Source organism: Electrona antarctica, assembly GCF_951216825.1.
Source record: "Electrona antarctica genome assembly, chromosome: 21".
Classification (NCBI taxonomy): domain Eukaryota; kingdom Metazoa; phylum Chordata; class Actinopteri; order Myctophiformes; family Myctophidae; genus Electrona; species Electrona antarctica.
Window position 1 is genome coordinate 14,879,957 of NC_136802.1, and position 12,540 is coordinate 14,892,496.

The 12,540-nt window shown below is 44.3% G+C and overlaps 1 protein-coding gene across 1 annotated transcript in view; it reads left to right on the forward strand.

Moving 5' to 3' along the window:
- Window positions 1–12,540, forward strand: part of LOC306913850 (dynein axonemal heavy chain 2-like) — a gene marked incomplete at its 3' end in the record, with an annotated part of 263,300 nt that overhangs the window by 27,502 nt on the left and 223,258 nt on the right. Inside the window, exons 6-7 of the mRNA XM_079490662.1 lie at window positions 6,770–6,880; window positions 9,245–9,483. Coding sequence (XP_079346788.1) covers window positions 6,770–6,880; window positions 9,245–9,483 — 350 coding nt within the window. The remainder of the gene's footprint in view (window positions 1–6,769; window positions 6,881–9,244; window positions 9,484–12,540) is intronic.

The window sequence follows — 12,540 nt, forward strand, 5'->3', positions numbered from 1 at the left end:
AAGCAACTTCTCCATAAGCACTATGGGGATGAACTAAGGATCGCCAGTGCGTACATTGATAAAGCCCTCAAATGGCCGACGATCAAGTCCGACGATGGAAAGGCTTTAAGTGCCTACGCAATGTTCTTAGTTGGATGTCACAACACTATGGAAGACATAGACTATTTGGAAGAGATGGACAATCCAACCAACCTGCGAACGGTGGTGTCTAAACTACCATACAGAATGAAAGAACGTTGGCGTGATGTAGCCTACGATGTCAAAGAGCGACAGGGCAGAAGAGCGAAGTTTGCGGATTTGGTCAGATACATTGACCGGCAAGCTAAAATAGCTACAGATCCCCTCTTTGGTAATATACCAGACAGCCGCCCAGTCACGGCTGGACAGAATGATCAAAGAGAAAGACCTCCTGTGAAGAGAGAATTCTGTGGAAGTAGTTTCGCAACCAACGTTTCAGATGACAATCAGCAGCCTCAAGGAACATCTAGGAAGCCAGAAAGAAGCAAAACAGTGAATGCTTTTGAGAAGCCGTGTTTGTACTGCCAGGAAGATCACACACTAGCTTCGTGCAACAAGATCAAGAAGCAGCCACATACAGAACGTGTGGAGTTCTTGAAGTCAAAGGGCTTATGTTTTGGGTGCTTAACTTATGGACATCTGAGCAAATTCTGCAAGAAAAGAGCAGAGTGTATCGAATGCAAATTAAAGCATCCAGACATTCTACACACAGAAAGAGAAGTTTCTGTCTCACGTGAAGCTTCACCTGAAAAGGATGACGGTGCACAGGGAAGTGAAGTTTGCGCACAAGTTTCTGTCACACAAGAATCCTGTAACGTCACAGGGGCCGGGGAACTTGAATGTGTTCTGTCAATAGTACCGGTGAAGGTCAAGACAAGAAAAAGTGACAAGTATGTCGAAACGTACGCGTTCATTGATCCGGGAAGCACCGGAACGTTCTGCACGGTGGCTCTGCAAAAGAAACTGAACGTTAAGGGGAAGCCAACCCAAGTACTTCTCAGCACCATGGGCCAAGACACGCCTGAAGAACGGAAACTCCTGAGCAGTTGTGTGATATTGGATCTTGAAATATGTGGGCTAGAAGAGAACAAGTATATTGAGCTTCCGAAGGTGTATACCCACAGCTACGTACCTGTTCACCCTGAAAACATACCGAAGCAATCTGATATCCAGAAGTGGCCGTATCTCAGCGAAGTACACCTGCCAGAATTAGAAGCAGACGTTGGCCTACTTATTGGAGCGAACTGTCCACGAGCAATGGAGCCATGGCACGTTATGAATGGTCAAAATGGAGGACCGTATGCTGTGAAGACTGCCATCGGCTGGGTCGTGAATGGGCCTTTAAGGAAGGAACCGAGTGACAGAGGGAAAAAACGACTTCATTATTCATTGAACAGACTCTCTGTGGTGGAGATTGAGAAGCTACTGGTTCAAGATTTTCCAGAGCGCAACTCTGACGACAAAGAGCTGTCCCAAGAGGACAAACAGGCTGTGCAGAAAACCACAATCTTTGAGAACGGACATTGCAGCATTGAATTGCCGATCAAGAAGAACGCAAAGCCTACTAACCATGTGGTTCAGCCTACAGTCAGTTTGCTTAGGAAGTTCAAGAAGAAGTCTCACGGCAACGGCTTCAATGACACCATTATTGGCAAAGACTGCACTGTTCAAGTTCCAACAGATGAACCGAGTCGTGATGACTGCACCATGATCTACATACCGCACCAAGGGGTGCATCACCCTAAAAGGAAAAGGATACGAGTGGTCTCCGACTGCACAGACTCGTTTCAACCTGTTCAACTGAAAGAAACCCTTCAAGATGATCCTGAGATCAAAGTCAAAGATAACATGGAGCCAAGGAACGAACTGATCAAGTACTACTCAGACTGGCACAAGCTCGCCTGGATTCTAAGGCTGAAGAAAACTTTGCAGCAACTGAAAGAGAAAAGAAAGGAGTTATCACAAACAATCAGGGCGCGAAGATCATCAGTGACATTTAAAAAGACCCTGCAAAGGACGAAGATAACCCAAGACCTATAGACTCTGCTCTCTGTTGCAAGAAGCCAGGCCAGAAGAAAAATACCTAACTGAGAAGAGGACAGGAAAAATGAAGATTTGATTAAAAAGAACATGTTTAAGTTTTTGATTGTTTATGGACATGAACAGTAATGTGGCTCTGAATGTTTAAGTATGATAATTGCTTAGCCCTCCTGCCTAACCAATTAGGGGCCGGGTAATGTAGGTGCCAATTGTCAATGTTTTATGTTTAAGTGAATTCATGATTAAGATTAATAATTATTTTGGTTAAAAAGGGTTAAAAAGCTATGCTGGATATTTGATTGCATTTCATGGGTGTCATGTGTGTTTAAAAAGGTCTAGCTGACCTGATCTGAGTGTGACCTAATTATCCTTTGATGTTAATGGGAGCCAATTTGGACCAGTTGGAGGCACCTGTGTGTATTTCTGTTTGATGTCACAGTCTTGTAGTCAGTTGGAGTCAGACATAGAAGGAAGCAACACAGTTTTTTGACCATACATTGGACTCTGTAACTTTTGGTGTTTTTTCTCAGTAAAACCTTTTTGTCTTGTCGTTTGCGTACAACTACTGTTTTGTGTTTTTGTGAGGTCTACTCCACCAAGTGGTACATTTTTAAGAACATTTAGACGGAGTGCCACTACAAGTTGAATTATAAAATAAGGCTTAATTGGTTCATGCATGTTTTGTAGTAATAATCCAAATCCACTAGTAACTAAAGCGTTCAAATAATTGTTGTCAGGTATAAAGTACAATATTTGCTTCTGAGGAAAAAAGGCAATACTTGATCAAAGTAAAAGTACCCCTATACTTAAGTACAGTACTTGAGTAAATGTACTTGGTTACTTTCCACCACAGGTAATCATACAGTGTACTGTATACCGGGTTCTCTGTGATGGTTCAATTCTCAATGTTAATCATTCCAATCGTCTTGGCTGAAACACCACCGCTCTTCTGACGCACATGGGTGCAAGTGTGTGCGCAGTCCACACTCACACACGCACTGGCGGTTGGTAAACAGAAACCCAGTGGTGGAGTTTTAAAAAAAAAGTATCAATATGGTAATGTAATACTCCGTTACAAGTAAAAGCCCAGAATTGAAAATGTACTTGAGTAAAAGTACAAAAGTATTGGCATCAAAATGCACTTGAAGTACCAAAAGTAAAAGTACTCATTATGTGACCGTTTCTGACTGAGGCTAAGTCATTGGATAATTTTTTATTTTATTTTTGTTTTTGTCATGTCATATGAAAGGAGGGAATCATAGCTTCAAATTGACATTGTTCAGTTTGACCCACCAGTTGTGGAGATATGGCTTATAGACTAATGTCTTGCAGAAAACAGGCTTGAAAGGTTCACTTCTGTGGACTAACGTTACACCTAGCTACATGTTTAAGCATGTATTATACAGACATGCTCTAGTATGTGAAGAGTCTGCCTGTGCTATTAACTCATTTTGCATAAAAGAAAAACAGTTTTTCTCCTCTCCTGAACAGTTAGTCTTGTCGCCATGACTGTCTCTGTATCAAAAAGAGTCACGGGTCCATGGGTGCAGAATGTCCCATTTCAATTAAGTTTTCAAATGTATACAAATGTTTGGAAAATAGCAGATCTACAAGCTCATAATGCATGGCATCGCAGCATTGTGGTCAAAATCTATGTTATATAGGGCTGAAGTGGTTAACGTATGATTTGCACTAATAATCAAAATCTACAACTAAAGTTTTCAAATAATTGTAGTGCAGTACAATGTGGAATACAAAAGCATATTTGGATCTGAGAGGCAGTGGAGTAGGAGGTAAAAGTACAAAACATTGACTTGGATACTTTACACGACTCTCTACCTGACACCGCTCCACGCAGCCCAGGATAATCAGCCAGAGTTTGGATAATCCTGACCGAAATCCCTCTCATCCCCGGCCCCTCGCCACCACCACTACCACCACCATTTTGCAATATCAGTTTCAGTAAAACGCATGCGGCAATCATGTCAAGGATTCGGGAATTCCTCAACTTCTCAAATCCTGCCTCCAGGGTAAACACACTCTCTGCTGTATGCGAGTCACAGAGAAACTGTTCTGTTTTTCTGAGAACTTCCCAGAGTCTCGGTAACAAACGCAGTCACGCGATGATGATGGGGGCTCGGAGCAAGGCCGCACCCTCGTTCACTGTCATTTATCTATTCACCACAGGTACAGTGGTAAGGGTCGAACGGAAGGCCCCGGGAGCGTGCACGCTCACACACAGACAACGCACACAACCACACGCACAAAAGTAGGTGGTGGGAAAACAAATTGATGCGCGCACTGGGGGGAGGGGGGGCATTGAACATACCTGTGGGTGTGCACAGACATGCATACACACACATTCTCCTGTGTTGTGCTCTTTAGCTGTTTTTGCTCACCTTATGTGCTCTCAGTTGCCTCGTTATTTCTCTCTCCCTCCCTAGCTCGCTCACTGTCGTTTGCTGTCCTCGTGTTGTTTATCTCCTTACAAAGAGTAAGGCTGCGTGCGTGCGTGCGTGCGTGCGTGCGTGCGTGCGTGCGTGCGTGCGTGCGTGCGTGCGTGCGTGCGCAAGATGCCTGAAGCCAAACTCTCTTCTCCATCTTATTATTGTAAAAGTCTCACTCATTTTTATTATGCTTTGGCAGTTACAGGCTTTAAGAAAAATATGCGAAGAGCCTATCACTGATCTGCAACTATTTAAACTGAATGTTGGATGATTAAAAGTCCTTGAGCTTTATGGGATTACAGTCACACTCAGGAGGTGTTTGTTCAGCCTCTTCGTGAAGGCATGGACACAGATTTGTATTGAAGGGAGATGCAGCATCTCATTTTCAAGGGGGGACAGACCAGAGGGCCGGGACACAAACATGAACATGATACATAACATAAACACATAGTGTACACAGATACAGATACTATACAGATACATACATTATATAAACAGACAGCTTGCTTACTACGTGATGTAATGTCTCCAACAACCGCAGGGGGAAGGCGGTTCCATATTGTTATAGCAGAGTGGAGAAAGCTCCTATCAAGGCATTTGGGTGTTTGACTTGGGGGATTCCAGGGCGTGGCATGGTAGTACCCTCCGGGTGATTTGACCTGGGGTGTGAGCTTGGGGTAGCAGTGCTTTGAGACCCACTGGACAGCTGGGAGTGTGCAGTTGTTGCTGCTGCAAGTGTTCCACGGTGACTCAGCTTGCTGATGGTATACTGCTGTAGGGCAGGGGTTCTCAACCCATGGGTCGCGACCCCTCGGGGGGTCGCCAAATTATTTTAGGGGGTCCCCAAATTATAAAAAAAAAAAAAAAAGATTTAAAAAAAAAAAATTATTTTCACGATTTTTCAAAAATAGCAGACCTACAAGCTCGTAGCGCGCCACTCGGTGGCGCGCTATGAGCTTGTAGATCTGCTATTTTTCAATAGCTAAATTATAACGATGCTTAAAACACCAAAAGGGGTTCCCGCCCAAAATGGTTTAAGGTTATTGTAGCAGTCAATTTCGGGAGTCGGGAGGGGGCGGGGGGGGGGGGGGGGGGGGGGTCCCGAGACATTGCCAAAGCATTTCCGGGGGTCCCCGGCCAAAAACGTTGAGAACCCCTGCTGTAGGGCAAGGTCCTCAATCCTCATCCACCGCTATGATTTTTAAAGCCTTTTTTTTGGGATGTTGTCTAGCTGCCTAATAGTGGTCTGAGAGGCATTCATCCAGGCTAGGCAGGACTACACCATAATGCTCTTGACCTGGGTTTTGTAGACTAAACCGTACCCGTTCTGAATATGGTCCTACTGTGGTCCTTAAAATGAAAGAGTTCGGTATTGTAATATGACGTGAAGCCCACGTAACCAGTGTGATAAGAACCAGTTCCGGTTACCGCAGTGAAATTTGTTCTCCGCATTTGACCCATCTCTTGGAGCGGTGAGCTGCAGCCGTGCCGCTGAACCTCTCCTCTAAGTGTTGTAACTGTAGGTCCGATGGTTTCTGAGAGAAAAATACTTGATGTGAGTTTTTGCATTTTCCCATGTTAAGTCGATGGGCAATTTTAATGCACTAATAAATGAATTACTAATCAATAATTTGTTAAAGTGAAATTGGGGCTTTGTTAAGACCTCTGTAATATTATGATCAATGCCAAAGTCTGAGCGATTGGTGCAGGCAGTGAGGAGCTACGACAGTGTTTCAGACATTCATTCAGACAGACATTGAGTGAATTATAATATGATTATAATATGATGATGATGATGTTGTTGGCTCTACCTTTAGCTGACGTAAGGTCTCTTTCTCTCTCTGTCTCACGTTCACGTTGTTCTGCCTGCGCTCGCCTCTCGCGCTCCGTCCTGGCACGTGTCCTTGGGGAGGACGGCGAGTGGCACCTCTCTGCTGCAGAAGTGCTAAACTGTTTTTATTTATTTTTGTCTCTCTCCTCCTGCCAAGCACTGGAAACGACGTTCCCTTTGATGTCAGAGCAACCCTACGCTACCCTTTGCTGGAGCGACATTTGCCCCACTCGCGTGTCACTTTGTAGACGTAAAAACCTCTAAAGCACTACACTTTCTAGAGAGCTAGTATGCACACACACACACGCGCGCGCACTTTTTTTTTTGGCACATTGTGCATTGCCATCATGGCTGTGAAGGTGTAAAGTTGTAACTGTGCTAATGTGTGCTAACCTCTTGTGTGTGTGTGTGCGTGTGCGTGTGTGTGCAACAGATGCCAGGTTCAAGATGGAAGGGAAGACCGTGCTTTACATCCCTATGGAGGCCCTGCAGCACAGCCCCGAGGAGGCCAGCAAGGACAAGGCACTGGTTGGCAGACTGGAGAGTAAGTACGTGTGCGTGTGTGTTCCAGCTTGAGATTTCAGTCTGAGCCCGTCGGGCCCCGACCAGGCCTTGCCCAGTTTGGTGCGTGCGTGCGTGCGTGCGTGCGTGCGTGCGTGCGTGCGTGCGTGCGTGCGTGCGTGCGTGCGTGCGTGCGTGCGTGCGTGCGTGCGTGCGTGTCCTTTTGCATGGTGGTGGTCCGTCTCTGGGGGGGATGCTGTCTAAAAAGGTCAGTGGTCCTTTCATCTCTTTGATCTGCGTAGAAGAAGCTGCGCTGTGCTTCCTTCCTGTTCTGAGACATTATTTAATGAGGCGCTGGGCTCATCACCTTTCCACCCTCATCTATACTCCCGCACGCAGCCTCCTTTTTTCCAGACCATCTTCTTTTCCCCTTCCTAACCTTTTCACACGCCTTCATCCCCTCGCCCCTCTCCGCGTTTCCCCCGTAGTCTAATCGACCCACTCACCACTGTTTTCTTCGTTGTCTCTCACCCCGGCCTTCCTCTCCTCTCCTCTCCTCCTCTCCTCTCCTCTCCTCTGTTTTGATTGATTGAATACTTTATTAGGCAGAATGTGAAGGAACAGCAACAGAGTACAGTCAAACATTAAGGTCTAAAAGGATAGCTCTTGTTTCCATTCCGGTATACAATTCATAAACATGACATGAAAACTAACAACACAATTCAATGTCATCGCAAACGATAAATGTACAGTGTGGAAGAAAAACAAACAAAAGGGGTGCAAACAGGAGAGGGGGGGGGGGGGTGATCACCTGTCTAAGGGAGAAGTGATTATTTCCTCTGCCTTTGGCCTACTGAGAGGTGAATTTTCAGGCCTGTTTTAATGAAAGCCATGCAGTGATCTACATTTTTTGATGGAAGGGGTCAGGTCACTCCACACTTTACCCATGTTTGTTTTATGAGTGGGTCGTACCAAATCATTGTTCTCGCTCCCTCTAGTATTGCGACTGTGGTTTCTGTTTCTCACTTTCTTTAGGTAATTAGTCAGGTACTAGTATAGTTACTATACTACTACTACTACTACTATTTTATTACTTAAAAAAACCTACTACTATACTATAGTAGTAGGTTTTTTTAAGTCATAAAATGAACATTAAACATTTGATCATTCTTTTCTTACAACTTCTGTACAAGACCAAAAAGGTTTAGGCTTATTTTGCCTCTCCTTTTCACATCAAAACAAACTTAGAAAAAAACAAACAAAATAAAAAAAAATAGGTATCCAGGCATTTACAATTTTGAATGTCAATCCCATTTGTCTTCTACCCGTAGCCAACCTAGGCTAACAAAATGGGTTGAAATGAGGTGGGTCATGGGTCCTCTCCTCCACTCCTCTATTCTACTCTACTCTAATACAGTGATACAATTAAATGTACTATATTGTAAAAAGAAAAAAAAATACTCGAGTAAAAGCACAAAACTATTTTCCTTGTCAAAAGATTTAGAAGAATTCCAAAATAGTTTAAATTCTTTTTGCAGATCTACAAGCTCAAAGCGTGCCACGTCGTGACGTGTTGTGAACTGTAGACGGGTTATAACGATTTAAAACAGTCCTTGGTGATAATGTATGCTTTGTATTAATACTCAGTATTAATACCCACATTGTAACTAGCAACTAAAGCTGTCAAATTATCGCAGTGCGGTAAAAAGTGCAACATCAAATAAAATATCCACTGGTTCACTTTCCATCATCATGCGCAGTTTGGTTTATGTAGCCCTGGGTCGGATGCGGGACCCCCTAAGTGGAGGTTAGAGCAGACATGGTTTATGTAGCCCTGGGTCGGATGCGGGACCCCCTAAGTGGAGGTTAGAGCAGACATGGCTCAGTTTGGTTTCTGTAGCCCTGGGTCGGATGCGGGACCCCCTAAGTGGAGGTTAGAGCAGACATGGCTTCAGGACCCCCTAAGTGGAGGTTAGAGCAGACATGGCTTCAGGACCCCCTAAGTGGAGGTTAGAGCAGACATGGCTTCAGGACCCCCTAAGTGGAGGTTAGAGCAGACATGGCTTCAGAATCCTGAGCTGATAACTTTTATGGGAGAACATTTTGCTACTGAAATACCGATGAGACATCTGCAATTATACTGTGGCAAGCATTTAAGGCTTTTATCAGGGGACAGATTATAAACTTTACAAGCTAAAAAAATAAATAAAAAAGATTATTGCTGGAATCAAAAATTAAAGTTATGGAGGCTTCTAAGTTCTTACTTTACGATACCTTGTCCTAGATTACATCAGGAAATATTATTACTATTATGTGTCTGTGCACAGTATAATGAAATCTCTGCTTCCAAAGCAGCCTTGTTAAGTTCACTTTCCACCATGCTTTCCCTCCCTATACGTGCGTGCAGTCGTGGTGATCCACTGGACGCGGCAGATCAAGGAGATGCTGAAGGCCCAGGAGGCGGTGGAGATGGGGGACATCGCGGGCCCTCTGGAGGAGCTGGTGTTCTGGAGGGGCCGCCTGGAGGACCTGCTGGGCATCGGCAGGCAGCTGCAGACGCCACAGGTCGCGCGGATCCAGCGCACCCTGGAGCTCGTCCGGTCCCACTACGTGCAGCCCTTCTGCGCGCAGGCCGAGGCCATCCAGGTAGGAACACTTAACGTGTCGTCGTTGCTGCTGCTGTCGTAGGGCAGAAACCTCTTATTGCCATGTTCTGATTATTATTTTTTTTTTGTAAAGTAATTCCTTAAAGATGGAGTGCTGTGATTGTTGGATTTAACGGAACCAAATGGACCCTTACTGTGGTCCTTAAAATGAAAGAGTTTGGTATTGTAATAAGACGTGAAGCCCAAGTAACCAGTGTGATAAGAACCAGTTCCAGGAAAATGTGAGGGAACTGATCCCGATCCCGACCCTGTACTTGATCATTACTACAGCGTACTTCACACATTTTCAAGATTTCTCAAAATGGTTCCAACATGGCACATCTACAATCTACGTTGTGAGCTTGTAAATCGGCTATTTTTGAATAGACTATATTAAAAAGGTTAAGCGTTAAAGTGGTTAAACCGATTTTGACGCTTGTTAAATGCTTGTACCAGTATATACAGTAGATGCACCCCTACTGTACAGTATATTCCATGTACAGTTAATCTTAATATGCCGTTAATCCACCGCTGTCCAACGCTATATCAGCCTCAAGGCCACAACTCCAGAATCACTCTCCTTCCTACAGAGGGTTCATAAGCAGTGTTCTTTATGGTACGTAATATTTCTTCGTGCAACCCTTCCTTCCCACCAGTGATAAACACATCTAGCAGCGCTCTGCAAATCACACATACAGAGAGTACAGAGTCACTGATGTAGTGCTGCTGGTTGCCTTCTCTCCACCGCTGGGATGGTCTAGCGTGCTGCTGCATGTGCACTTACTGAGACATTCACCTTGAATCTCTCCCTGTTTCCCCGCCTCCATTGCAAGCATTTCGCCTTGGTCCTTTGTTTATCTCGGAGCCCCTCTTCTTACATCGTACAGCACAGGCTGAGAGCCCTCCCGTGTGCACGGCGTGCACGCACTTGCAGTGGTGGAAAGAGCACCCAAGTTCATTTACTTGAGTGCTGTACTTGAGTATACTTTTGCGGCATTTGTACTTTACTTGAGTATATCCAATTTCCAATACTTTTACTTCTACTCCACTACGTCTTGGATCTCAAAATTGTACTTTTACTCCACTACATTTATATGAAAACTTTAGCTACTAGTTATTTTGTAGATTTCGATAATTTTTGATCGCATTCCGATCATTTGATTTGGAGTTATCTGCCGAAAACGATTTTTCCAGATCCGATCCGTTACATTTTTTATAGGACACTTGTGCCATATCACAATAGTACAATATCCAGTCAAACATCATGTTATGGACATTGATATAGGGATGTCCCGATCACATTTTGTTGCTCCCGATCCGATTCCAGTGAAAATGATGTTGACCACATGACCCATTAAAAGCGGGAAAGCGCCTGTGTCATTTTCAATTTCTGCGTTGCGTTTATAGCAGATATACAAGCTCGCTTGTATATCTGTATACAAGCTCGCTTGTATATCTGTATACAAGCTTTGTTATTTTTTATTTTTATTTTTTACATTTTAGAAAAATCTTGAAAGTGTGAGAAGTACTGATTTAGAAGGCATTTCTGACTCAGGTCTTAAGCCCTACTTATCGTGCGAAGGATAGCGATATATGAGCCCACAATGATTTATTTGCGAATGATTTATCACAGTTAACTATGGAATCGTGCTTTTTTTTCTCCGTCAATGTTAGTGTATCACTCAAAAGCCCCCATATATTGTGCCCAGGTCTCGTGACATCACTATGACATCATCAGGGATGATAGTAAATCAGGGTTCATAGTAAATGCTGTCGCAAGAGATCCCTGATGTCATCAATATTAGTATATGGATATATGTCAGATCCTGTTCATTCCATAATATGGAATGAACAGGATCTGACATCGAAGAGGAAGGATGGATGGATGGAAGCATAAACATATTATGTTTATCCTTCCCCATCCATCCTTCCTCTTCGATGTCTCCCTTTTGACTGATACCTGTCCATTTAAACTCGCCTGCCCCAAAGTTATTAGTGCAGCCGCACCCCGGCAGCCGGCGAGGTTGCTTCTTGCCCTCAGGCGTCTTACTGGTTTATTTATTGTATTATATATGAAACTGTAGATCACTGATATATCACATTGAGAACATACAGGCAGACAGTGGATGAAGGCACGTAATGATTTTGTTCAACGTTTTCAAAATGTTCGACTGCCTCCAAAACAAGACGAGGCCCGCCTATGATCTATGGGCGCCTGTACTGTACGCCAGGTTGGGATTCTGGGAAACACTGTTGTAGCATACAGTAAAGGGAGCTGTATGTGATTTGAGCGTCAGCCAGTGTCATCAGTCATGGAGGGCCCTAAACTCCCCATCCGGGGCCTGTGTTTGCTGGATACAGGCTTCCACACAGTGTTAAATGGATTGTCTAGCTGGCCGGCTGACTCGGGGTTGTAAAGCACACTGGATAGAGCCTCAGCATTCTCCGCTCGCCTGTAATTCATCATAGCGAGTGTCTCTGGTGGCTCTGTACCAGCCAATATGCTGTGCTGGCCTGGGCTGCGTGTGCCGTGTGTCATTCGCCGCCGGCCAGCCGCGCGTGTGCCGAAGACTGCCTTCGTGAAAGCGGTACCGGTGTTGATGCGAGGAAGAACTCTTAAAGCAATGTGGAAGTGTTGTTGTTATGCTGTCCTGACACAAGTAGATTAATGTGCTGCAGGTGTAACACAGACAAAATCCTGCAGGGTGGACTTTTCTCTACTGTTATAAGTGGCTTTCAACTGAAATAATGAATTAAAAGTGCGCTTGCCCCCTATACTACTAATGTAGTTGGTTCTTTTGCTCTTTTCCCCAGATGTTTGGTGTGTGTTGCCACATTTCTCACTGGTGAACTCGACCCAAGCTGTTAATTTTGTTGACCTTATAGATTGGTTATTTTTAAGAGATTTGGTGTAAAGGCTAAAAAAAGACCTATAATAGACTCCTTTTTTCTTTTTTACTTGAAAAGGTGCACATTCACCCTGTTCTTTATGTCCGAAATGTCAGCGATGTTGGCACACAGTTCTGCAGCTTGTCGCCTGTAAAAACAACTCACAAAG